Source organism: Brassica rapa, chromosome A07 (genome assembly GCF_000309985.2).
Source record: "Brassica rapa cultivar Chiifu-401-42 chromosome A07, CAAS_Brap_v3.01, whole genome shotgun sequence".
NCBI lineage: Eukaryota > Viridiplantae > Streptophyta > Magnoliopsida > Brassicales > Brassicaceae > Brassica > Brassica rapa.
Window position 1 is genome coordinate 11,721,220 of NC_024801.2, and position 25,205 is coordinate 11,746,424.

A 25,205-nucleotide genomic window follows, 5' to 3' on the forward strand; every position below is an offset into this window, starting at 1 on the left:
TTGTGTATGATTTCTAGTTTTTTTTCTAATATCAGCAAAAATCTAAGACTTGGTTCACAAGAAACAATTTAATATCTGTTTTCGTTTTTGATGTAGTTTCTGGTTTCTTTTGTTGTTTTTTTTGTGTGGTTAAAGGTGGATGCAATCTGCCATAGTATGTTTTTACCTTTTCTTTTACCAAGAGAAATGTGCACACGTTTTATCTTTTTTTTTATCATTTTGATTATGTTTGTGGAAGTTCATTGTCTTAATCCAGTGTACTTTGGATCACAGTCACATATTTTGTTTCACTTGTTGAATGAGAAGATCATTACCAGTTTAGACAACATTTAATGTATATAACGAAAATAAACTAGTTCTACTTACTTTCAACCTGACTAATCGACTGTCCTCGTCTACTGTTAGCTAATCCAGAATTAATAATCTTTATCTGCTCCACAATCTCTTTAAGTGCCATCTCATCTTTAAGTATAGAGGTATGCGAGACTCCACCAATCTCTACGGTTTTCAAACTATCAACTTCGTGAACCAACTCCAAAGCTGCTAAGCTCGCCAAGTTAACCGTGCCGTCTCCATCTCCATACTTAATCTCTGGTTGCTCATCAAACCCTCCTTCTCCATACACCAAAACCTCCGGCGTATCAACTCCTTTCCCATATATGCAAGTCACCGGCACTCCCGGAGTCACCATTTCCTCTGTTAAAGGCAACACTCTTGTCTTGTAAGGTACAACTCCTTCAGAGAACCCAATGTCTGCAAGAAACCTGTCCATCTCATAAGCTGTGTAGTTCACCCGGGGAGTAACCACAAGCGGTTTAGTTCTGTCGTGAAACACTTTTGAATGTGGAAGTAGCCATTGGTTACTCTCGGACCTTCTCTGTTGCGGCCTGACCAGCAAAGGATTAACAAAGGGAACACCGAGTGTGTTTCCCGAAGCAAACGTCCTCATCTGCTCAACGGTTCCGCCCCACGGCGCAGCGAGTGCAACAAAGTGTTTGATGTACTTGCGGCGCCATGAAGGGGAGCTACGGTTGAGGAAATGGAGGACGAAAAGGCCTCCTAGGCTGTGAGAGAGGAGTATCACTGGCTTTCCGTTGTTCTCGCTGCTCGCTTTCTCCACCAGCTGCTTGAGGTCTTGTAGATATTGCGAGGCTACACGGGTCGAGTGGCCCGACCCAGCTAGGCCGTACCTGAAATCATATGGAGCTCCAAGGATTGTTTGGTCGTTAACATACCCACATCCTTTCTCTAGAGCTTTCACCAAATGTGACATGTAAGATGTGGCATCTCTGCACCAAATGACACCTTATTACCAATCAGATATAATATTCATACCGGTTAATGTTATGTACCAATACGCAGCACAACGAAGTTAGTAAAACAATCTTCAATATAGTTGAGTTCTACTCTTACGCTACTATATTTTAAAATAAAAAAGAATGATAATACACAAAAAAATAAATTATTATATTTATAGAATAAACCTATATTTTAGTGAAAAATGGAGTATGCTATAGGCATGTGACTTATTATACGAGATCCGGATTCGATCCGATATCCGTTCCGGATCCGCTCCGAAAATATGATATCCGGGGTGTCCGAGATCCGGATAGTAAAATTTTGGATCTGTCCAAACCGAATCCAGATATCTTGATTTTTAAAACATATTAAAATTTTAAATTTTATTAATATTTAAAACCATGAATCTGGATCCGGATATTAAATCCACGGATCCGAATATCCTAAATTTTCTGGATATCCGGATCCGTTCTCGGGCTAGTAGGCTAGAATCATTTTTTATTCCAAACTTTATTTTAGTAGGAAAATAAAGTGGACTTAGAAGGTACTATACCGGAGACGAGGGTTGAGGTAGAGAAGGGATTTGGTCGAACCGAAATGAGAAACTCGGGTCTGGACACCAGGGGCGTTTTGGTAATCATCTAAATCGGCGTCATAGTACAACATCATTCGTTCGTTGAAGCATTTGGTGAAGGGAGAGAATAACACGGCTGCATCAAACCATAGCCTGAACCATCCATCACTTTTTTTACGGGTAGGGTATAACCACCTGCTACACCAGACGCTGCTTGGCTTGTAGTCTCGGTCCAGTCTTGCTTCTAGCTGGTTACCTCCGTTTCCTGGAATTAGAATAAGAGGGTGGACGTTGTTACCCGTAGCTTGACTCATCAAAGTCATTGTCGCCGTTGTGAGCATCGTTATGAGTACCAAATGAAGTGAAGATGGTTTGTTCATGTTCTTTCTAGAAACAGAGTCTCATGTGTCTGTGCAAAGCTGGAGATCTGGAGAAAAGATCCATCGATTCAGGAAAATATAAATTCAGACAAGATATTCAAAGAGCAGAGTGGTGTCAAAGCGAAACGTATGGCTTTAAGATAAGCAGGGTGTTCATAACTTATGGTGATGCGGAAGCCGCTCTCTGATCTGGAGGCTCTCCAAATTTTTTTTTGAGATAACTTGAAAATACCTTATTTATTATATTAAATTTTGAAAAATACATCTATTTTATTATTTTTTTGAAAACTTCACTTCCCTCATTTTTGTCTTAATTTTGATTCGATAAAAATTTCTAGTAATTAATTTAATACTTGGTTATCATCAAAATTATTATAAATTTGTAAATCTCTAATATTCTCCATATTTATTGTTTTGTAGAATTTTTTTGTGACATTTGTTGTTATTTATTGTTGAAATTTTTATCATTTGGTATTTTCATTGCAAAAAAATATTTGTGAGAGTTACCAACGCTATGTTGGGATAGTGGTTTAGCGATTAGAATCGTTTAATTTGATTTTACATATGACCAATTGCTACATTCGAATGTGAGGATCGGATTATTTTCCGTTTATTCAAAAAAAAATCAGTAAAGTAAAAAATTATAAAAAGAAAAGAAAAGAGAAATACACTAACGTACTTTTTGATTCTAAAAAAGAAATTGTCCTTTAAAAAAAAAAACAAAAAGAAAAGCAATTTGTTTTGATTGTTTCATGTAGTCGTATATGAAAACAAGAAAATAATCCCCATGTTAGAATAGGAGATCATTTAGTTATTGTTAGGATAATTTGATTTTTAACCATAATTTTTTTCGTGATACTACGAAAACATAAAGTAAACAGTATATGAAACACGTGAAGATCAAATATTGTTTATTATTGGTCAATGGAGTCGGAACTACAAATTAGTTAAAAAAAACTCTAGTTTTAACTGTCTAACTTTATAGTCGAAATTTTGATTAGTCGATCCTTTATTCAAGAGTTTAGAAACCCTTTTTATAGTTTTTTCGAGAATTAAGCTAGATCATTCCATATATCCTGTAATACGAAAAGATCTCCATTTAGTAAAAAAATTATATTAACAGATAAGTGTGTGATGTATGCTTTGATTCCGTAATAAGACAGTTTATTAATGTAAATTTATCCCTTCCCTTGTTAAACAGCATCGGAGGTAGGGGTGGGCATTTTACCCGAAATCCGAAGTGGCACCCGAACCCGATCCGAAAAACCCGAACCGAAATCCGAACCGAAGTAGCAAAATATCCGAACGGGTATTGAATTAGGAGAGATTGGATATCCGAACCCGAACGGGTAATATCCGAACCCGAATGGATATCCGAAAATAACCGAACATATGATAATTAACCTTATATTTATAGTTTACATCTTTCATTTTATATAAAATATTTATATTGATACTACACATACTTTAAATTCATATGATATACATACAATTACGTAGAAGATGATTTGTTATTCGCTTAAAATGCATGTCAAACTTTTTATTTCAGCAATTAACAAAAAGTTACATCCAAAATTTAAAAACAATAACCAAATTAATGTCTTTTTAGTTTGAAAATGTTATGTCCAAATCTATTAACCATGCAATCTATTAAAAATAAAAAAATAGTTAAGTGAAAAGTTATATATTTAAATACAAGAAATTTTAGAAATGAAAATTTTCATTTTTTTTTCTTCAAAATCTAAATATCCGAACCCGATCCGAAATAACCGAAACCGAACTTAAAATACCCGAACCCGACCCGAAGTACAGAAATACCCGAACGGGTTCTACACCTCTATACCGAAATACCCGAAAATCCAAAATACCCGATCCGAACCCGAACGGGTACCCGAACGCCCACCCCTAATCGGAGGTTACAAGAATAAAAAGCGGCGTCTGTCCTAGTTTATCCCTTCCCTTCAGCTCTGGTAACTCAATCACGCATGCAGACTCCACCATCTTCACTTCTACTCTGGTGCTGTTCATTTGCTCACCGAGGTAATCTGGGTAAAGATGCAAATTGATGTTCGTTTTATGTAACATCCAAATAGATTAACCAGTTGAATTTTTAAAAATTCATCTCAAATTTTCACCCAAATGAAGATGAGTTTTGATGGTGCATCTGGATGCAGATGCATCTAATTCAGTCCAAAATGATAAATGACAAAAATAATATTTTCAAATCAAAATATTATTTTCAAACCGTAAATTCTATTTTTTGCAAATATATTTTTACGCCATAACCGAAAAATATATTTTTCCGCAAAAACTGAAAAACACTCTTTCCCGCCAAAACCGTAAAATGTGTGTTTCCCTCAAAAAGCGTAAAACACATATTTTCATAAAACACACACTTTTCGGTCAAACCAGTAAAACCACACTTTTCAGCATTTTTTGACCAAAACCGCAAAAAACATTTACCCACCAAAACCAGAAAAACGTAAATTTCCTGCAAAAACCGGAAAACACAATTTTCCCGCGAAAACCGGAAAAATGCATTTTCCGCCAAAACCGTAAAACGCATTTTCCAGTCAAAACCGAAAAACGCATTTTTCCCGCAAAAACCGGGAAAACATAATTTTCCCGCGAAAACCGGAAAAAGCATTTTTCCGCCGAAACCTTAAAAAACGCATTTTCTCGCCAAAATCGTAAAAAAAACATATTTTCCCGCCAAAACCGAAAAAAAATATTTTCCCGCCAAAACCGGAAAACGCATTTTCCCTCTGAAATCGAAAAAACGCAATTTTCCCGCAAAAACCGGGGAAAAAAATATTTTCCCGCCAAAACCGGAAAACGCATTTTCCCTCTGAAATCGAAAAAACGCAATTTTCCCGCGAAAACCGGAAAAACGCATTTTCCGCCAAAACCGGAAAAACGCATTTTCCGCCAAAACCGGAAAACACATTTTCCCGCCGAAACCGAAAAACGTATTTTCCTGCCAAAACCGTAAAAACGTATTTTCCCACCAAAACCGGGAAAATTCTGTCAAACCCGCAAAACGTATTTTTTCGTCAAAAACACATTTTTCCGCCAAAACGTATTTTCTGCCATAATCGTAAAAGTACTATTTTTCCGCTGAAACATAAAAAAAAAGTTATTTTAGTTATTTTATTAACAAATCCACCTAGATACATATGCAAGTTAAAAAAACGATCATAGTTGCATTCAGATAATTCATCTAGTCTAGGATAATTACACAGACAAGTCATTAACTATTTAACATCACTCGCAACTCGAACCCAACTCATTCATTTTAGGCTTCAGAAACGGCTCTTGTTACAAGTATAGTAGCTAACTAAACCTATGAGTAGTGTGACTCATGAGTTTTGCAAGTCTGTTAAGCTCGACAAATGCTACACAATGGGCCAGTGGATTTTAACAAGGCCCAATGGACATTTTAGTCAAAACCATAATCGTATACAACAAGCAAAAATTTCAACATAACTGTAACTTGAAGCTATTTCGTTTTCCATCGTCTTCTCCGTTTCACTTTCAAATTAGCTTCTTTAATAAAAAAAAACCCCTAAAACCTAATCTGGAAGTAAACTCGTCAACCACTCCCCCCCATGACCTCCCAACGATACTCTTCCCTTAAATCCCTTCTCCTCCTCCTCTCTGGAGACCAGCACAACCCACTCATCTCCTTCCACTATGACGAATCGCCTCTCCCTCTCCGCCATTCTCCTCTTCCTCTTCTTCTCCGCTTCTTCCGCTCAACATAACGTTCGAACAGAGCGAATCTCAGGAAGTGCTGGTGATGTGTTGGAGGACAATCCAGTGGGGAAGCTTAAGGTCTACGTATACGAGCTTCCAAGCAAGTACAACAAGAAGCTACTTCAAAAGGACCCTCGTTGTCTCACCCACATGTTCGCTGCTGAGATCTTTATGCACAGGTTCCTCTTGTCTAGTCCTGTCCGAACGCTTAACCCCGATGAAGCTGATTGGTTCTACTCTCCTATCTACCCTACTTGCGACCTCACTCCTACCGGCTTGCCCTTGCCTTTTAAGTCCCCGCGTATGATGAGAAGCGCTATTCAGCTAATCTCGTCGAACTGGCCGTATTGGAATAAGACAGAAGGTGCTGATCACTTCTTTGTTGTGCCTCATGACTTCGGAGCTTGCTTCCATTACCAGGTAGATTTGCATTTGAGTTTATTGGATAATATTGTAGAATATAGTTTGAGTGTGGAGATTTGTATGTTAAACAGGAAGAAAAGGCTATTGAAAGAGGGATACTTCCGCTACTCAAGCGTGCTACTTTGGTTCAGACGTTTGGTCAGAGGAACCATGTGTGTTTGGACCAAGGCTCCATCACTATTCCTCCTTTTGCACCACCGCAGAAGATGCACGCCCATCTTATTCCTCCTGACGTTCCACGCTCTATCTTTGTTTACTTCCGTGGTTTGTTCTACGATGTTAACAACGACCCTGAAGGGGGCTATTATGCAAGGTACATAGAAAGATCAATCACAGTTTAACCATATTCTTCATTAGAACATATAGGATCAAATTTTGTTTTGGAGTCTGCTGAATGTTAACTTCTGTCTCTTTGTGTAGAGGCGCAAGAGCAGCGGTGTGGGAGAACTTCAAGAACAACCCTCTATTCGACATCTCGACAGACCACCCGACAACATACTACGAAGACATGCAGAGATCCATCTTCTGTCTATGTCCTCTAGGATGGGCTCCATGGAGTCCGAGGCTGGTTGAAGCGGTTGTGTTTGGGTGCATTCCAGTCATCATAGCGGACGACATTGTACTGCCTTTCGCGGACGCCATCCCCTGGGAAGAGATAGGAGTCTTTGTTGCGGAGAAAGACGTCCCTGAGCTAGACACGATCCTAACCTCAATACCAACAGAAGTGATCCTCAGGAAACAGAGACTCCTAGCGAATCCTTCGATGAAACAAGCCATGCTCTTCCCTCAACCGGCGCAACCAGGGGATGCATTCCATCAGATACTTAACGGGTTAGCCAGGAAGTTACCACATGACGGAAGTGTATACTTGAAAGCGGGTGAGAAGGTACTGAACTGGACCGCTGGTCCTGTTGGTGACCTTAAGCCGTGGTAAATTCAAAGAGCGTTGTGTCTTGTTGTATTGTCTTGGGGTTTTCACCTAAGAGTTTATTTTTGAGAAAAGAGCATATGTTGTTGTTGTTGTTGTTTTCAGCATTTAAAAAAACAGTAGTACTCTTTCTCCGGTGGATTATTTTTGTAGATAACATGAATTGAGAATTCGAGATATATAATAGATCAAAAGATGAACTGGACCGCTGGTCCTGTTGGTGACCTTAAGCCGTGGTAAATTCAAAGAGCGTTGTGTCTTGTTGTAATTTCTTGGGTTTCACCTTTTTGAGATAAAGAGCATATGTTGTTTTTTGTTTCAGCATTTAAAAACAAACTAGTACTATTTTTCCGGTGGATTCTTTTTGTAGATAACTTCAATCGAGAATTCGAGATACATAGATCAAAAGATGAATGTACACCTCTGTCTTTGGTCGATCATACCACTTATTTTGTCTTCACAGCTTCATTATAACACCCGTCTCTTACTTCCATGAGACAGCATGTAAGTTAATCTAACTTTCTCAACACAATTAATTTCCAAAATCCTTGATCACTAAAAATAGACTTGAGATTGAAAGTAGTAGGCACTATTGGTGTCCACAAAATGCTATGTTTCTGACAACTTACTCACATACACTGCCGAATTTGAATGTGAGTTAAACACACGACGACAAAACTGGTCAAGTTATCTGTCAATTATGCATTTAAGGATTTATCTAATTAGTTTACTTTTTTTTGAACACAATATAATTAGTTTACCAACATGTAATATGTTCAGATATTTAGAAAATTTGGTTCAGTTCGGATAACAAAGAACCGGTTAATATTCGAGATAATTTTGTATCTCATTCGGTTCTGGCTTTCAGTAAATTTGAGTTAAAAATCATAAAATTTGAATTTTCGGATTAAATATTTGGATTTTTGGATAAAAAATTAGATAATTCGGATAATTTTAAATATTTTTGATAAAAATATTTTGGTAATTTAGGTTTTTGGGTATTTATTTGATTATTTTAAAACTAAATAATTATGAATATTTATAAATATATATTTTAGAAAGGTAGGTATTTATTCGATTCTTCGTTTGGTTTCAGTTTTGTTTGGTTCTTTAATTCTAGAGATATAAGATCCTTGTTCGGATAATTAGCGAGATCCAAAGGCGAAACTTCCTTTTTGGTTCCAGATAAAAGTGCGAAAGGTAGGTAGTACTCGGCAAAACTGATAAGTCTGTAGTTGTAAAATGGGCCGCATAGTCTACTAAGCAATGTGATGACAGAGCGAAAAAGCCCAAACTAGTCTAAGACCCTCTTTTGCTTTGTGTATTCCGGAGAGAGAGAGAGGCGGCAGAGGAATGGGTGCGTTTTGGGGAACACGGGTGATGGAGATTGTGAAGAAGCATGATTCGGGGGGTCTCATTTGGAAGCGAATCAAGCTTACCTCTACTCGTAAAGCCAATGCCAAAACCCGCCTCCGTCGCGTTTGGCAGGTATGAGGTAGCTCTCTCTTCTTCTTCTCCATCTTTTTTTAGGGTTTATTTATGGCTTTTCTTGTTCATTGGGATTCAATTCAATTTTACGAGTTTCATTGTAAACCGGTTATATCTTAAGTTTAGTTTGTATGATTTGGTTTCCTCATGTTTTGATTATTCGTGGTTATGCTGCTCAAGATTTTATTTCTTGATAAGGCCTTAGAATTTGCATTATTAGCTAATATTATCAACGAGACAAATACTTTCTTCTAAGTCATTGTTTCTGTTTTGACTTTTGAGGTATCATGCAAAAGCTTTTCGATCTCTTAATATGCTTATTAGGATCTTCTTCAACACTAGTAGTTCTAATAGTTTTGAGATTCTCTTGCAGAATGAAGCTGTTCTAAAGGCGTGCGGTGCATCAGATGCATCGGGATTTAGCAAGACAGAATGCTGTACCAGTGCGGTTAAAAAATGAGTAAGGCCGAAGATAAGCCTAGTAATTTACAATGGTAGATGAAGTCTCCTTCCTTCTTGACATGGGGTTTTTAACAAAAATAAAATATGAACATTGTCTTGTTGGGTTATTGTTTTTATATGTTGAATCTGCAACGAGTTTTACAAAAGAAGATTTTTGAAGAGTAATGGTGCTTTCTTTTGTTATTGTCATTTAAGAATTTTTTTTGTCAGCTACTCCGATACTTGTCTTTGCAACAAGCACGCACCAACTTGGTTAATCCTTAACCACGTTGTTTATTTATATGACACTATCTATGATGAGTTGAACACAGACTGGTCAAGTCAATGGTTTCGTTGTCACTAGCAATTGCATTCTTATGGGCGAGATTCACACCCCCCCTGATGATTTCTGACACTCTCTTACTCTTTTCGTACAACTCGCAACAAAATATCACATTTTGCACATGCCTAATATTCATACCAACAATTGTAAATACAAACCATATCAAAACTTAATGTTTGTTCATTACACACCAAACATGTAGGAATCATTGACAAAGTTGAGGGGGCATTGTGACCAGACACACACACACACACTAGAGAAAAGGATGAAGTCGAAGGGGGAATCAGAACTTGATGAGAACACTGTAGACGTGATAACCAGATAGTTTAATCTGATCACAGTCTCTCCACTCGGACCCTTCCTCTTTATTAAAATCATTAATTATGGTCTTACCAACAGAACCCCGTAAAAACAGCAGAACTTTATTGTTCCATTGCCCCAATTTGGACTGGAAACCTCTCGGCTCTGTAGGCACAAACACCCTGGTCCATGAGTTCTCCTCTGGATCAAACACTCCCAGACGTCCAGGCCTTTCGCTGTCCAGGAAATACACTTTGTTCCTCACAACAGTGTAGGAATAAACAGCCGCTAATTCATTTGATTCTAACATTTCCCATGTCTTCGTTTTGGTGTCATACATGTCGATTGTGGCCGTTCCATTGTCTGAACAGATCATCATCAATTATTTCAAAAATAAATAAATAAAAAACTTAGTTAAACCCGTTGTTGGCATTTTCTTGTTCCTACATACCTAAAACGTAGAGTTTGGACTTGAAGGAGAATGCAAAACCAATGGCGACCTGGATGTTTGGACCATCCATAAGCCTCCATTGGTTGGTTTTCGGGTTGTATACTTCAGTGTTGAAAAGGCAATAACCATCATTGCTAAAGCCTTGGACCACATACAAAAGGCCGTCCACTTCAGCTAATGAAAAGCTGTAACGTGGTATGTTCATGTCTCCCAGTTTTCTCCAGCTGTTTATATCATTCCGACATGAACAAATATGTCACATATTTGATCAGATTTGTAAGAGAAGAGAGATTCAGATGGAAGACCTGTTAGTAGCAGGACTGAACTCGTAAACATCAGGGGAAGCATGGGGAGTGCCAATATTCCCCGTAAATCCACCGATGAACAAGATCTTCTCGTTAAGCACCGTGACGCCGTAGCCCCACTTCAGTGGCCCAGGGTCAGGGATGTTAGGGATCGGTCCCAGTTTGTTCCCCGAGCTGTCGAAAACTTCCCAGTACACGCTTGTGCCAGGCTTATCTTCCATCAGAACACACATGAACTCCTCCATCCTCCCGGTCAACTTTCTAACGGCGGTGAAATGCTCGCTCCTGAGGAATGTCTTCCATCGCCGGCATACCTGAGAAAGGAGACGGAAGTTTGAGCGCGGGATTCGTGAAAGGCAGAGCGCCGCGACGTCGTCCGTCAAGCCGGGTATGATCCACGACGACGACGACTCCATTTTACTTGTTCGTTACGACTTGGATTCTAAAGCTCCAGTCCATTGCATGCATTTATTATATTCAGAAAAATTTCTATTTTAAAAACAGTAATCATCATATTCAACTGTTGTAACGTGGACCAAGTCACTTGGATTACATTGACCAACTGTTATTATATCTTGCAAAACTAATCATAGTTAACTGTTTACTTTCAAAGATAACGACTATGGCCTATGGGATTTGTAATATTGACACCATTCGCAAACATGAGAATGATTGGTTATTTGTATATTAATTTCTGTAGACTATAATCAAACCGAGTCAAGTTTCAAAATCAAATTCACGGTTTGGTGAAATCAAACCGAGCAGCCAGAAACAGAGGACCATTGAAGTCAGAGGCATCGTTCAGTAAGAATGTTGAAGAAGGGTAGTAGTAGTAGCAGCAGCATGAAGAAAGTGGCAGCATAGTCATCTTCTTATCCAAGCGAATGTGATGAGAAGAAGAAAGGAAAAAAAAAGGGAGGTAGATTGATCTAGCTCTGCTCGGTTTCAAAGTTATTGGAATTACATAGAGATTAATGGGGCATGGCTAGTTCGATGAGAAATAATTAACAGTATAAGAGATTTGAACTAATCCATTTAGTGTCATATAGTTCTAAATTATAATTCTATGACAAACCGAAATCTAACACATCAGAGATCATTACCCAATGATACATTAGATATGTATACACTTTATTCTCTTTGCGTTGCATGTATTTTTAGTAAAAATAAAGTTCCCTCAATAAATATAATATCTCTACAGACAAAAAAAAATCTCTTAGTTTCAACATCAAATAGATCTAAACGGTTTCCTATTAATACCTTATAAATTATACTATTTATTAATAATATTTGTTAGATATAATTCCTTGTCATTCATCTTATATATTAAAACAGAAGTCACAATCTTGATTCATGTCTGATTTTTTAAAAAATGGACCTAATGGACCTATTACTAGAAATTCATTTTACATCTTTTATATTAATTTTGGACTATCTATTAGGAATTTATCACATTTAATTCATGTCCACATCTTAATATTTACTCTTCCTAAACACACGATTAACTTACCCAAACCATCTACTTTCAAAACCTAAACCTCTCTGCAAACGAAACATGAAATGAATGCTTGAGGTTTGTTTCATAGTATATCTCCATACGAAACTGGAAAGGAATTGTTGCTACGTAGTTAGATGCAGTCATATACATCAATCAAAAGTAGCAGAAATTAATTGACCACCATGATATTACGCTATCAAATGCTTTTGTGTGAGAATTCACACACAACATTCCAACAATAGATTTTAAATTGACAATCGAATAAGCTTATATTGTTTAAAATGAAAATATTAGTTAAATGAACATGTTTCTTCCATTATCTGTTACGTTATTTGATTGTTAGTCTTGAACATGAACATTTGTTCATAATCTTATTACTTAATAACCTAAACACAGTGAGCATTTGGAGAAGATGAACATGGTATACCTGCACGTTTTCAAGTTTAAGATATGATAATTGGTTAATTCATGTAAATTAAATTAATAATTAATTATGCTCTAAATTCGTGGAAAACCCGTTAACTAAACAATCTTTTTCATACATTTAAAATTAGAATAATTATATGCCAAGAATATGGTCGATGTCCAATAAAGGATCATTCCTTGGACAACATAACAAGTTTTTCAAAACTAAGATTCTGTTAAAATAATAACCGGGATTTGCCAAATGAGAGATTATATCGAATCAACTAATTTTCACAATATCATATTACTGGTAACATTTAAAAAAGGATATTCTAACCATATTGTGTGTGTTTCCTAAAGCTTTGCTATGAAATATCCAAACAACTACCAAGAATATCCTCTAATATATCACATAATTTATATCTACGATATAACTAACCATAACAACCGATTTAAAATTTTCTACAATTAATTTTATTCCTAAAGTCACAGTATATTCTCCGTAAATACCCTAACAAACCTAGCGATCTATATATATATATCGATTGCACTACATTTAACCTCAACCATCACCTAAACTAAAACAGTTTGAGCAATGTCTATGATTCAAGCATTTTCGTTACTAAAAGACGTCAACCCTTACAAACAGGGCGAGTCCAAGTTAAGTTGCTTCACTCCTGGAGGCAGAAAACCAATTATGGAGGAGATACCCTTGAGATGATATTCGCAGATGAAACTGTAAGATTCCTTTTATACGTTGTATGTTCTGTTTTAGTTTTTGTTTATGTACTTTATGAACTAAATAACTATGTCTATGTACTAATTTTTATGATCTATTTTGTTTCAGGGTGTTAAGATACACTGCTCAGCCAGAAAGACTCTCATAAAAAAAACAGATAGTAAAATACGGCTTGGTGAATGGCGACTCATAGACACATTTACAGTGTCTCACGCAAGAGGACAGTACCGTCCCACAGACCATACTTACAAAATGTCTATCATCGAAGACACCTCTATAGACCAAAGTACTTTTGAGTGTGATGATGTGTTCCTGAATTTTCCTCCTTTTGACAATATTGGAAATAGAACTCTTAATACTCACTTCCTGATCGGTTAGTCAGTCAATGATATTTTTTTAACATAATATATGTATATTGTACTAATATTAAGCAATTAATTATTTGACAGATGTAGTTGGTCAAGTATCCAGTCTGCGTGACATCCAAACTGTCCAAGTTGCTGGGAATGATAAGATTTGTGTTGAAGCTGTTTTCAACGTATTTATGGATTTGTGTTGTTTTTGATATAACTTTTCATTGGTCTATTTATTTTCTAGATTTTAAAACTATAGCAACGAAATAAAAACCATTAAACCAAGATATACAACATGCAATCAACTCACAGCCAAACCAATTAATCTGTTGTACATCATTTCTTATCTAACCAAACCATTTAGATATACTAGGAAACGATAAATGGTTCTAATCTAACAAAATTTCCCATCTTATACTAACCAAACCACTTAGATATACTAGCAAATGATAAATGGTTCTAAAAAACTAACCTGACTTATCGAATAGTGAGAGTCAAATGGCTGAGTTATGCTGGAGTCTTTTTTAGAATCCATTGTTATCAATATCATTCCTGAGAAAAAGAAATATTGTCTACAATTAAATAAGATTTAATATAAGATTTAACTAATTAATTAATCTTAGTAGTTAATCTATTGTCTTACTAATTAATCAATAAGATAATGAAAAAAATATTTTGTGGTTTACCTGATGTTTTCATGAATTGAGTGACAAGTAGCATGATTTTTCCAGCACTCGGTGATTTCCATTAAACATTCGTCAGTTACCCGATCCTGCAAAACTTTCCTGCAACAAAAGAGACCAAGTAAATGTTTTTTACCAAGCTCAGATTATCCCAGCTTGATGGCGATAGTTACCATAGTATAATGATCCTTGGCTTTCCTTGGAGCCTCTTTACGATCTTCCTCACAATTGTTCTTCCATGTCAGGCAGGCTGCGAGACAGTTTGTATAATTTATCCGTTAGCTTGACGAAATCAATCGGCTGCGCATAAAATGTTGAATTAGTAAGACTCACTCTGTTGTGCAGATCGATAAATTAATATATACACTGAGAGAATATCATTACTCATGATCATTCAACAGTTCCTCTGCACGCCTAAACCATGTACGAGACTTTCCAGTGGGTAATATCTGGAGCCCTGTTTCTTGATCTCAAGATCATTCTACAGATCCTCTGCACTAGAAGGATTTTGCAGTATCTTCCATTTCCGTCATCTTCAAAATGTTGAATTAGTAAGACTCACTCTGTTGTGCAGATCGAGAAATTAATATATACACTGAGAGAATATCATTACTCATGATCATTCAACAGTTCCTCTGCACGCCTAAACCATGTACGAGACTTTCCAGTGGGTAATATCTGGAGCCCTGTTTCTTGATCTCAAGATCATTCTACAGATCCTCTGCACTAGAAGGATTTTGCAGTATCTTCCATTTCCGTCATCTTCAAGATGATTCTCTGCAGAGTGAACAAAACAGAGCTTAGGAATATGAAACAATCGTAAATAATATATATCTTCATTAGCTTGAGATTATCCTACAATCAAGCTCCAAAACAGATCAATATCAACTTAGTATATTAAAGTACCTGTCTCTTTTGTCAACGTCTCTGTTATTCCTCTACCCCGAACACAAATTAGATTCCAAGACTTTTAGGGAACAGATTTTATATTTCAGGAACTAAGCTTGATCACCCAATAACTGAGGTTCGTTGTTGCTTCTCCAATTAAAGCTATACGCCGATCTGTATGATTTAGATATAAACTATCAAATATCGATTCAACATATCAAAACCCTAAAATCATCTAAAATAGTAATCGGTTGTTAGAAAAATTTAAAATAATCTCCAAACCTTTGTAGATAAGCGTTAGTTAGTGATGATCTTCAAAAACTTCTTCCATTTAGATTCAAGTGAAAACTTATCTGTATCTATGTTTAACGATTTGGTGAGGAAGTTAAAAACGATGTCTGAGATCAGCTTGGTTCTTAACGAAGCTAAAGACGCGTGTATGTTCACAAAAAGTTTGTTTTGTTCCCGGAAAAAAATAGGTAACTGAAATCTAATGGACTCATTAATTGGATTATAGACTATTGTGGCCCATATTACAATCATTATTTAATCTCTCTTTCGATTGTTTTTTTTAATTAAAAAAGATAAGTTATTAAAAATTCTAGAATAACATGGTTTTAACGTTTTTTTAAGATATATCTATAAGTCATTTAAAATATATGTCAATGTTATTTGTTAAGTTTTTGAAAAAATAATGGATTTGTCAAAAAAAAAACAAATTTAATTAATTAATCTTATAATTATAATATAAGAGATATAAGTTTTATTTTGTTTGACTCTAGATTTTTGTGAAATGCTTCAATATCTTTGGAAAAAAATAATTTTATATTTTACCAAACAAGATTTCAAAAATTCATGAGTTTAATAATCAAACACTAATTCAACAAACAAAATATATAAAAGAAAATACAAATACATAGCTCATTTTTTAAATGATTAATTTGATGAATAACCGGAAAATTGAATCACAAACGTATGTTTGAAAAATCTATATACACATTTGAATATATATCATTCTTGACATAAAAATAAAATGTCTATGTAGATAAAAATGAAAATTAATACCCGCGCGGTTGCGCGGGTCCAAATCTAGTTTAAATCTAAGAAACAAGTAAACACAAACATTTCTTATCACAATTAGTATTGAACAAATCTATATATATATAATAGACATTTCTCTCTTCTTATGACATGTAGAAGAGAAGTTTGTTGACATGTGTCCTCTTTTTACATTTTAAATCTTTCTTCTTTTAGATTATTGCAATTTGGCTCACTATTTTCTAATTATACACTATCTAATCCTTTTCACACTAACCATCATCATTTGAAGTTTGATAATCTATTTTATTGTTCAAAAAATTGCAAAACGAAAATAAAGAAATAAGTAAAAAAATATAAATGTATTTTAAATATTTAATTTATTCACAGCTAAAAATAATATAAACTTTCGTTATTTTATTATTTTAAACTATTTTCTATTATTTCATTTACAACTATATTTTTATCTTAATATTAACCAAACTAAAGCAAAATACATAATCTAAACATAAAACCTCCATAATCACAGAGAAAAAAAATGTCAAAGTAACACTAACTCAATAAAGATCCAGAACCCAAACAATAAGAAAAAATCCAAACCAAACTAAACAAAAATTTAAACATATATCAGATGCATCATATTCGCCTGCAGCCAGCAACACGGAAAGCTGTACCAGTGGAGTCAAAAATGAGTAAGGCAGAAGAGACGCATAGTAATTTATAAATTATAATGGACATATGTTAGATGGTCTATGTCTTGACCTTCTTTAACAAAAATAATGTTTGAACATCGTTGTTGGGTATTGGTTTTACATGTTGAGTCTGCTTCGAGTTTTACCAAGAAGTTTTTTTCTTGAAGAGTAATGATGAAGCTTTCTTTTGGTATTGTCGTTAAGAGTTCTTTTTTTTTTTGTCAGGTACTTGTCTTTGCAACAAACACCTACTTGGTTAATCCTTAACCTCGTTGTTTTTTAGTTATATGACACTAAGATGAGTTAAACATAGCCGGGGCAAGTCAGTGGTTTCAAAGTCAGCTAGCAGTCACATTCTTATGGGTTAGGGACGTCAGGGATCCCGGATCCGTCCCAATTTGTTCCCAGAGCTGTCGAAAACTTCCCAGTACACGATTGTGCCAGGCTTATCTTCCATCAGAACACACATATGAACTCCTCCATCCTCCCGGTCAACTTTCTAACGGCGTTGAGTTCCTCGCTCCTGAGGAATGTCTTCCATCGCCGGCAGACCTGAGAAAGGACAAGAAAGTGTGAGCACGGGCAATCGTGATAGGCAGAGCGCCGCTACGTCGTCCGTCAACCCGGGTATGATCCACGACTCCTCCTCCTCTTCCATTTTTCTTGTTCTTCACGACTTGGATTATTAGCTCATTGCATCTCATTTATTATGTTCATAAATTAATGCTTTATCAAAAAATAAAAAAAATTTCATAAGTTAATGTATTTAAATAAAAAAGAGGAAGCGTATTCAAGTGTTGTAACGTGGATCATGACACTTGGATTACATTGACCCAGTGTTATCTTGTTAAACTGATTATATTCAACTGTTTACTTTTCAAAGATGACGACTGTGGGATTGGTAATATTGACGCCATCGGCAACATGGGAATATTAAATACTAGTATTGTGATCCATGCTATACATGGACATACTAGTGTTAATACTATAGCGTTCTAAATTTGAAATATTTGTATGACTTTGGATCAAATTTTGATTAGAATGGTAATAATACTACTGAACAAAAATTAATATATCTGAATAGTTATGAATAAAAATAAGAAGATAGACCTATTACTAGAAAGTCACAACCTTGATTCATGTGTGATTTTTTAAAAAATGGACCTAATGGACCTATTACTAGAAATTCATTTTACATCTTTCACATTAATTTTGGACTATCTATTAGGAATTTATCACATTTAATTCATGTCCACATCTTAATATTTACTCTTCCTAAACACACGATTAACTTACCCAAACCATATACTTTCAAAACCTAAACCTCTCTGCAAACGAAACATGAAATGAATGCTTGAGGTTTATTTCATAGTATATCTCCATACGAAACTGGAAAGGAATTGTTGCTACGTAGTTAGATGCAGTCATATACATCAATCAAAAGTAGCAGAAATTAATTGACCACCATGATATTACGCTATCAAATGCTTTTGTGTGAGAATTCACACACAACATTCCAACAATAGATTTTAAATTGACAATCGAATAAGCTTATATTGTTTAAAATGAAAATATTAGTTAAATGAACATGTTTCTTCCATTATCTGTTACGTTATTTGATTGTTAGTCTTGAACATGAACATTTGTTCATAATCTTATTACTTAATAACCTAAACACAGTGAGCATTTGGAGAAGATGAACATGGTATACCTGCACGTTTTCAAGTTTAAGATATGATAATTGGTTAATTCATGTAAATTAAATTAATAATTAATTGTGCTCTAAATTCGTGGAAAACCCATTAACTAAACAATCTTTTTCATACATTTAAAATTAGAATAATTATATGCCAAGAATATGGTCGATGTCCAATAAAGGATCATTCCTTGGACAACATAACAAGTTTTTCAAAACTAAGATTCTGTTAAAATAATAACCGGGATTTGCCAAATGAGAGATTATATCGAATCAACTAATTTTCACAATATCATATTACTGGTAACATTTAAAAAAGGATATTCTAACCATATTGTGTGTGTTTCCTAAAACTTTGCTATGAAATATCCAAACAACTACCAAGAATATCCTCTAATATATCACATAATTTATATCTACGATATAACTAACCATAACAACCGATTTAAAATTTTCTACAATTAATTTTATTCCTAAAGTCACAGTATATTCTCCGTAAATACCCTAACAAACCTAGCGATCTATATATATATCGATTGCACTACATTTAACCTCAACCATCACCTAAACTAAAACAGTTTGAGCAATGTCTATGATTCAAGCATTTTCGTTACTAAAAGACGTCAAGCCTTACAAACAGGGCGAGTCCAAGTTAAGTTGCTTCACTCCTGGAGGCAGAAAACCAATTATGGAGGAGATACCCTTGAGATGATATTCGCAGATGAAACTGTAAGATTCCTTTTATACGTTGTATGTTCTGTTTTAGTTTTTGTTTATGTACTTTATGAACTAAATAACTATGTCTATGTACTAATTTTTATGATCTATTTTGTTTCAGGGTGTTAAGATACACTACTCGGCCAGAAAGACTCTCATAAAAAAACAGATAGTAAAATACGGCTTGGTGAATGGCGACTCATAGACACATTTACAGTGTCTCACGCAAGAGGACAGTACCGTCCCACAGACCATACTTACAAAATGTCTATCATCGAAGACACCTCTATAGACCAAAGTACTTTTGAGTGTGATGATGTGTTCCTGAATTTTCCTCCTTTTGACAATATTGGAAATAGAACTCTTAATACTCACTTCCTGATCGGTTAGTCAGTCAATGAGAATTTTGTAACATAATATATGTATATTGTACTAATATTAAGCAATTAATTATTTGACAGATGTAGTTGGTCAAGTATCCAGTCTGCGTGACATCCAAACTGTCCAAGTTGCTGGGAATGATAAGATTTGTGTTGAAGCTGTTTTCAACGTATTTATGGATTTGTGTTGTTTTTGATATAACTTTTCATTGGTCTATTTATTTTCTAGATTTTAAAACTATAGCAACGAAATAAAAATCATTAAACCAAGATATACAACATGCAATCAACTCACAGCCAAACCAATTAATCTGTTGTACATCATTTCTTATCTAACCAAACCATTTAGATATACTAGGAAACGATAAATGGTTCTAATCTAACAAAATTTCCCATCTTATACTAACCAAACCACTTAGATATACTAGCAAATGATAAATGGTTCTAAAAAACTAACCTGACTTATCGAATAGTGAGAGTCAAATGGCTGAGTTATGCTGGAGTCTTTTTTAGAATCCATTGTTATCAATATCATTCCTGAGAAAAAGAAATATTGTCTACAATTAAATAAAATTTAATATAAGATTTGACTAATTAATTAATCTTAGTTGTTAATCTATTGTCTTACTAATTAATCAATAAGATAATGAAAAAATATTTTGTGGTTTACCTGATGTTTTCATGAATTGAGTGACAAGTAGCATGATTTTGCCAGCACTCGGTGATTTCCATTAAACATTCGTCAGTTACCCGATCCTGCAAAACTTTCCTGCAACAAAAGAGACCAAGTAAATGTTTTTTACCAAGCTCAGATTATCCCAGCTTGATGGCGATAGTTACCATAGTATAATGATCCTTGGCTTTCCTTGGAGCCTCTTTACGATCTTCCTCACAATTGTTCTTCCATGTCAGGCAGGCTGCGAGACAGTTTGTATAATTTATCCGTTAGCTTGACGAAATCAATCGGCTGCGCATAAAATGTTGAATTAGTAAGACTCACTCTGTTGTGCAGATCGAGAAATTAATATATACACTGAGAGAATATCATTACTCATGATCATTCAACAGTTCCTCTGCACGCCTAAACCATGTACGAGACTTTCCAGTGGGTAATATCTGGAGCCCTGTTTCTTGATCTCAAGATCATTCTACAGATCCTCTGCACTAGAAGGACTTTGCAGTATCTTCCATTTCCGTCATCTTCAAGATGATTCTCTGCAGAGTGAACAAAACAGAGCTTAGGAATATGAAACAATCGTAAATAATATATATCTTCATTAGCTTGAGATTATCCTACGATCAAGCTCCAAAACAGATCAATATCAACTTAGTATATTAAAGTACCTGTCTCTTTTGTCAACGTCTCTGTTATTCCTCTACCCCGAACACAAATTAGATTCCAAGACTTTTAGGGAACAGATTTTATATTTCAGGAACTAAGCTTGATCACCCAATAACTGAGGTTCGTTGTTGCTTCTCCAATTAAAGCTATACGCCGATCTGTATGATTTAGATATAAACTATCAAATATCGATTCAACATATCAAAACCCTAAAATCATCTAAAATAGTAATCGGTTGTTAGAAAAATTTAAAATAATCTCCAAACCTTTGTAGATAAGCGTTAGTTAGTGATGATCTTCAAAAACTTCTTCCATTTAGATTCAAGTGAAAACTTATCTGTATCTATGTTTAACGATTTGGTGAGGAAGTTAAAAACGATGTCTGAGATCAGCTTGGTTCTTAACGAAGCTAAAGACGCGTGTATGTTCACAAAAAGTTTGTTTTGTTCCCGGAAAAAAATAGGTAACTGAAATCTAATGGACTCATTAATTGGATTATAGACTATTGTGGCCCATATTACAATCATTATTTAATCTCTCTTTTGATTGTTTTTTTTTAATTAAAAAAGATAAGTTATTAAAAATTCTAGAATAACATGGTTTTAACGTTTTTTTAAGATATATCTATAAGTCATTTAAAATATATGTCAATGTTATTTGTTAAGTTTTTGAAAAAATAATGGATTTGTCAAAAAAAAAACAAATTTAATTAATTAATCTTATAATTATAATATAAGAGATATAAGTTTTATTTTGTTTGACTCTAGATTTTTGTGAAATGCTTCAATATCTTTGGAAAAAAATAATTTTATATTTTACCAAACAAGATTTCAAAAATTCATGAGTTTAATAATCAAACACTAATTCAACAAACAAAATATATAAAAGAAAATACAAATACATAGCTCATTTTTTAAATGATTAATTTGATGAATAACCGGAAAATTGAATCACAAACGTATGTTTGAAAAATCTATATACACATTTGAATATACATCATTCTTGACATAAAAATAAAATGTCTATGTAAATAAAAATGAAAATTAATACCTGCGCGGTTGCGCGGGTCCAAATCTAGTTTAAATCTAAGAAACAAGTAAACACAAACATTTCTTATCACAATTAGTATTGAACAAATCTATATATATAAAATAGACATTTCTCTCTTCTTATGACATGTAGAAGAGAAGTTTGTTGACATGTGTCCTCTTTTTACATTTTAAATCTTTCTTCTTTTAGATTATTGCAATTTGGCTCACTATTTTCTAATTATACACTATCTAATCCTTTTCACACTAACCATCATCATTTGAAGTTTGATAATCTATTTTATTGTTCAAAAAATTGCAAAACGAAAATAAAGAAATAAGTAAAAAAATATAAATGTATTTTAAATATTTAATTTATTCACAGCTAAAATAATATAAACTTTCGTTATTTTATTATTTTAAACTATTTTCTATTATTTCATTTACAACTATATTTTTATCTTAATATTAACCAAACTAAAGCAAAATACATAATCTAAACATAAAACCTCCATAATCACAGAGAAAAAAAATGTCAAAGTAACACTAACTCAATAAAGATCCAGAACCCAAACAATAAGAAAAAATCCAAACCAAACTAAACAAAAATTTAAACATATATCAGATGCATCATATTCGCCTGCAGCCAGCAACACGGAAAGCTGTACCAGTGGAGTCAAAAATGAGTAAGGCAGAAGAGACGCATAGTAATTTATAAATTATAATGGACATATGTTAGATGGTCTATGTCTTGACCTTCTTTAACAAAAATAATGTTTGAACATCGTTGTTGGGTATTGGTTTTACATGTTGAGTCTGCTTCGAGTTTTACCAAGAAGTTTTTTTCTTGAAGAGTAATGATGAAGCTTTCTTTTGGTATTGTCGTTAAGAGTTCTTTTTTTTTTTGTCAGGTACTTGGTCTTTGCAACAAACACCTACTTGGTTAATCCTTAACCTCGTTGTTTTTTAGTTATATGACACTAAGATGAGTTAAACATAGCCGGGGCAAGTCAGTGGTTTCAAAGTCAGCTAGCAGTCACATTCTTATGGGTTAGGGACGTCAGGGATCCCGGATCCGTCCCAATTTGTTCCCAGAGCTGTCGAAAACTTCCCAGTACACGATTGTGCCAGGCTTATCTTCCATCAGAACACACATATGAACTCCTCCATCCTCCCGGTCAACTTTCTAACGGCGTTGAGTTCCTCGCTCCTGAGGAATGTCTTCCATCGCCGGCAGACCTGAGAAAGGACAAGAAAGTGTGAGCACGGGCAATCGTGATAGGCAGAGCGCCGCTACGTCGTCCGTCAACCCGGGTATGATCCACGACTCCTCCTCCTCTTCCATTTTTCTTGTTCTTCACGACTTGGATTATTAGCTCATTGCATCTCATTTATTATGTTCATAAATTAATGCTTTATCAAAAAATAAAAAAAATTTCATAAGTTAATGTATTTAAATAAAAAAGAGGAAGCGTATTCAAGTGTTGTAACGTGGATCATGACACTTGGATTACATTGACCCAGTGTTATCTTGTTAAACTGATTATATTCAACTGTTTACTTTTCAAAGATGACGACTGTGGGATTGGTAAATTGACGCCATCGGCAACATGGGAATATTAAATACTAGTATTGTGATCCATGCTATACATGGACATACTAGTGTTAATACTATAGCGTTCTAAATTTGAAATATTTGTATGACTTTGGATCAAATTTTGATTAGAATGGTAATAATACTACTGAACAAAAATTAATATATCTGAATAGTTATGAATAAAAATAAGAAGATAGTGAATTTGGATATATATTTATTCAGATAATATGACAAACAATCTTGCATAAGATTTTCTCAAAAAAAAAAAAAACAATCTTGCATAAGATTGCAAGAAAATGTACCTTAAATTAAATTTGTTGGAAAAGAAAAACAAAATATTAATCCATATTATATATGATTCTCGTTTGAAAATTGGAGTTGATCCTTGAAAGCCAAGAAACATTAACGAACAATAGAATTTCAGTAGAAAGCTGGCTTTCTATTGCTCGGTAAATGCAATGCCCATTTGGTTTGATCTCAATGATATAGCTTTGTGATAGACCAATTTCAATCATAAGACATTTTTTAACCTCGGAGTATCCTCTGTGTATGGAAATGCCACTAATTCCCAATACAAAGTACAGTCCATGAATAATTTTTTTTCTTTTCGGATATTCAAATCCGCCTAAAGCAAAATCTTTTAGTCCATGAACAATATGATTTTTTTTAATATAGTGTTAAATTTATTCAAAAAATAATAATGTGTGCAACTTTTCATGTTTAAAGCTGGAAAAGAAAAATCTTATAGCTAAAAACAGAGCAGCCCAACGCCCTCGTAAGTTTATTCTTGTAAAGCAAACAAGAGCTGCAGAAATGCTAATAATGGGATTTAATTTTGGGCAGTTGGTAAATCGAATGTGAATCGTGTTAGCGTTCTAAGTTCGTCTATTTATCACTCAACCACAAGGTCCTCTTGCTTTTTTAATAGAATGAAACATAATTAAATACACAGACTTGATTTTAATCGTTTTTTATCTGTACACGTTACTGAATTCTGATTAGACTCCTCATCAACATTTTTATAAACTTCTATCCAAAACCGCTTTCTAACGCGTTGACCCTTTTCATCCCAAATAAAAATAAAACTGAAATAAGTAAATAGATTACATAGAGACATATACCAAGAAAAAGGTATTTGAGATGGATTAAAAACAAAGAGACAGTACAATAATAAAAAATCTGGTTGGAGAACAATGTCCAGACTGATGAAATTGTATATAGTCCTCTTAGTGTTCATCTATTATATCTGCAAATTTGGAAGAGACTTGATATAAATATATAAGAGAAATTAGGACGTGTACCAACGTATTATACGATATTTAACATCATACCAAAAGACATATTTATAGTCACTGTTCATAATTTTCTTGAACACCGCTACCCCTATATGTTTCATTCGGCGTGAGAATACAAAATCTAAGATAAAAAATATGAAGTACGCAGTTCGGGATTTTGTCAGTT

General features: G+C 34.4%; 4 protein-coding genes across 22 annotated transcripts; 2 read left to right on the top strand and 2 right to left on the bottom strand.

The window, feature by feature from the left end:
• Nucleotides 1-242: 242 nt before the first annotated feature.
• Nucleotides 243-3,390, bottom strand: LOC103829056 (lecithin-cholesterol acyltransferase-like 1). Of its 2 annotated transcripts, XM_018652682.2 has the most exons (3): nt 1,853-3,390; nt 632-1,289; nt 243-589 (listed from the first exon to the last, which is right to left on the bottom strand). In XM_018652682.2, exons 1-3 carry the CDS (start codon nt 2,251-2,253, stop codon nt 359-361), a joined length of 1,290 nt encoding a protein of 429 aa, XP_018508198.1. In that variant the 5' UTR covers nt 2,254-3,390; the 3' UTR covers nt 243-358. The 2 variants fall into 2 exon arrangements, with proteins under 2 accessions (XP_018508198.1, XP_009102970.1); XM_009104722.3 differs by having other exon boundaries at nt 243-1,289; nt 1,853-3,354.
• A 2,348-nt stretch (nt 3,391-5,738) lies between these two features.
• LOC103829057 (probable beta-1,4-xylosyltransferase IRX10) lies at nt 5,739-7,807 on the top strand. Of its 2 annotated transcripts, XM_009104724.3 has the most exons (4): nt 5,739-6,429; nt 6,504-6,745; nt 6,853-7,337; nt 7,572-7,807. In XM_009104724.3, exons 1-4 carry the CDS (start codon nt 5,947-5,949, stop codon nt 7,598-7,600), a joined length of 1,239 nt encoding a protein of 412 aa, XP_009102972.2. In that variant the 5' UTR covers nt 5,739-5,946; the 3' UTR covers nt 7,601-7,807. The 2 variants fall into 2 exon arrangements, with proteins under 2 accessions (XP_009102972.2, XP_009102971.2); XM_009104723.3 differs by lacking the exon at nt 7,572-7,807 and having other exon boundaries at nt 5,743-6,429; nt 6,853-7,539.
• Nucleotides 7,808-8,504: 697 nt separating this feature from the next.
• On the top strand, nt 8,505-9,620 carry LOC103829062. 2 transcript variants are annotated; one of them, XR_004449053.1, is made up of 3 exons: nt 8,505-8,848; nt 9,222-9,438; nt 9,481-9,620. XR_004449053.1 is itself a non-coding variant. In XM_033274458.1 (2 exons), the coding sequence occupies exons 1-2, from the start codon at nt 8,714-8,716 to the stop codon at nt 9,306-9,308; spliced, it is 222 nt and encodes a 73-aa protein (XP_033130349.1). In that variant the 5' UTR covers nt 8,506-8,713; the 3' UTR covers nt 9,309-9,590. The 2 variants fall into 2 exon arrangements, 1 of the variants encoding a protein (XP_033130349.1); XM_033274458.1 differs by having other exon boundaries at nt 8,506-8,848; nt 9,222-9,590.
• On the bottom strand, nt 9,508-25,199 carry LOC103829061 (putative F-box/kelch-repeat protein At1g27420). Of its 16 annotated transcripts, XM_033274455.1 has the most exons (9): nt 20,448-25,199; nt 15,537-20,314; nt 15,273-15,428; nt 14,751-15,143; nt 14,370-14,666; nt 14,156-14,235; nt 10,689-11,002; nt 10,384-10,607; nt 9,508-10,295 (listed from the first exon to the last, which is right to left on the bottom strand). In XM_033274455.1, exons 5-9 carry the CDS (start codon nt 14,401-14,403, stop codon nt 9,916-9,918), a joined length of 1,032 nt encoding a protein of 343 aa, XP_033130346.1. In that variant the 5' UTR covers nt 14,404-14,666; nt 14,751-15,143; nt 15,273-15,428; nt 15,537-20,314; nt 20,448-25,199; the 3' UTR covers nt 9,508-9,915. The 16 variants fall into 16 exon arrangements, with proteins under 16 accessions (XP_033130346.1, XP_033130340.1, XP_033130343.1 ...); XM_033274449.1 differs by having other exon boundaries at nt 14,370-20,314; nt 20,448-20,992; nt 21,122-21,277; nt 21,386-25,199; XM_033274452.1 differs by having other exon boundaries at nt 14,370-15,143.
• Between the last annotated feature and the right edge of the window lie 6 nt (nt 25,200-25,205).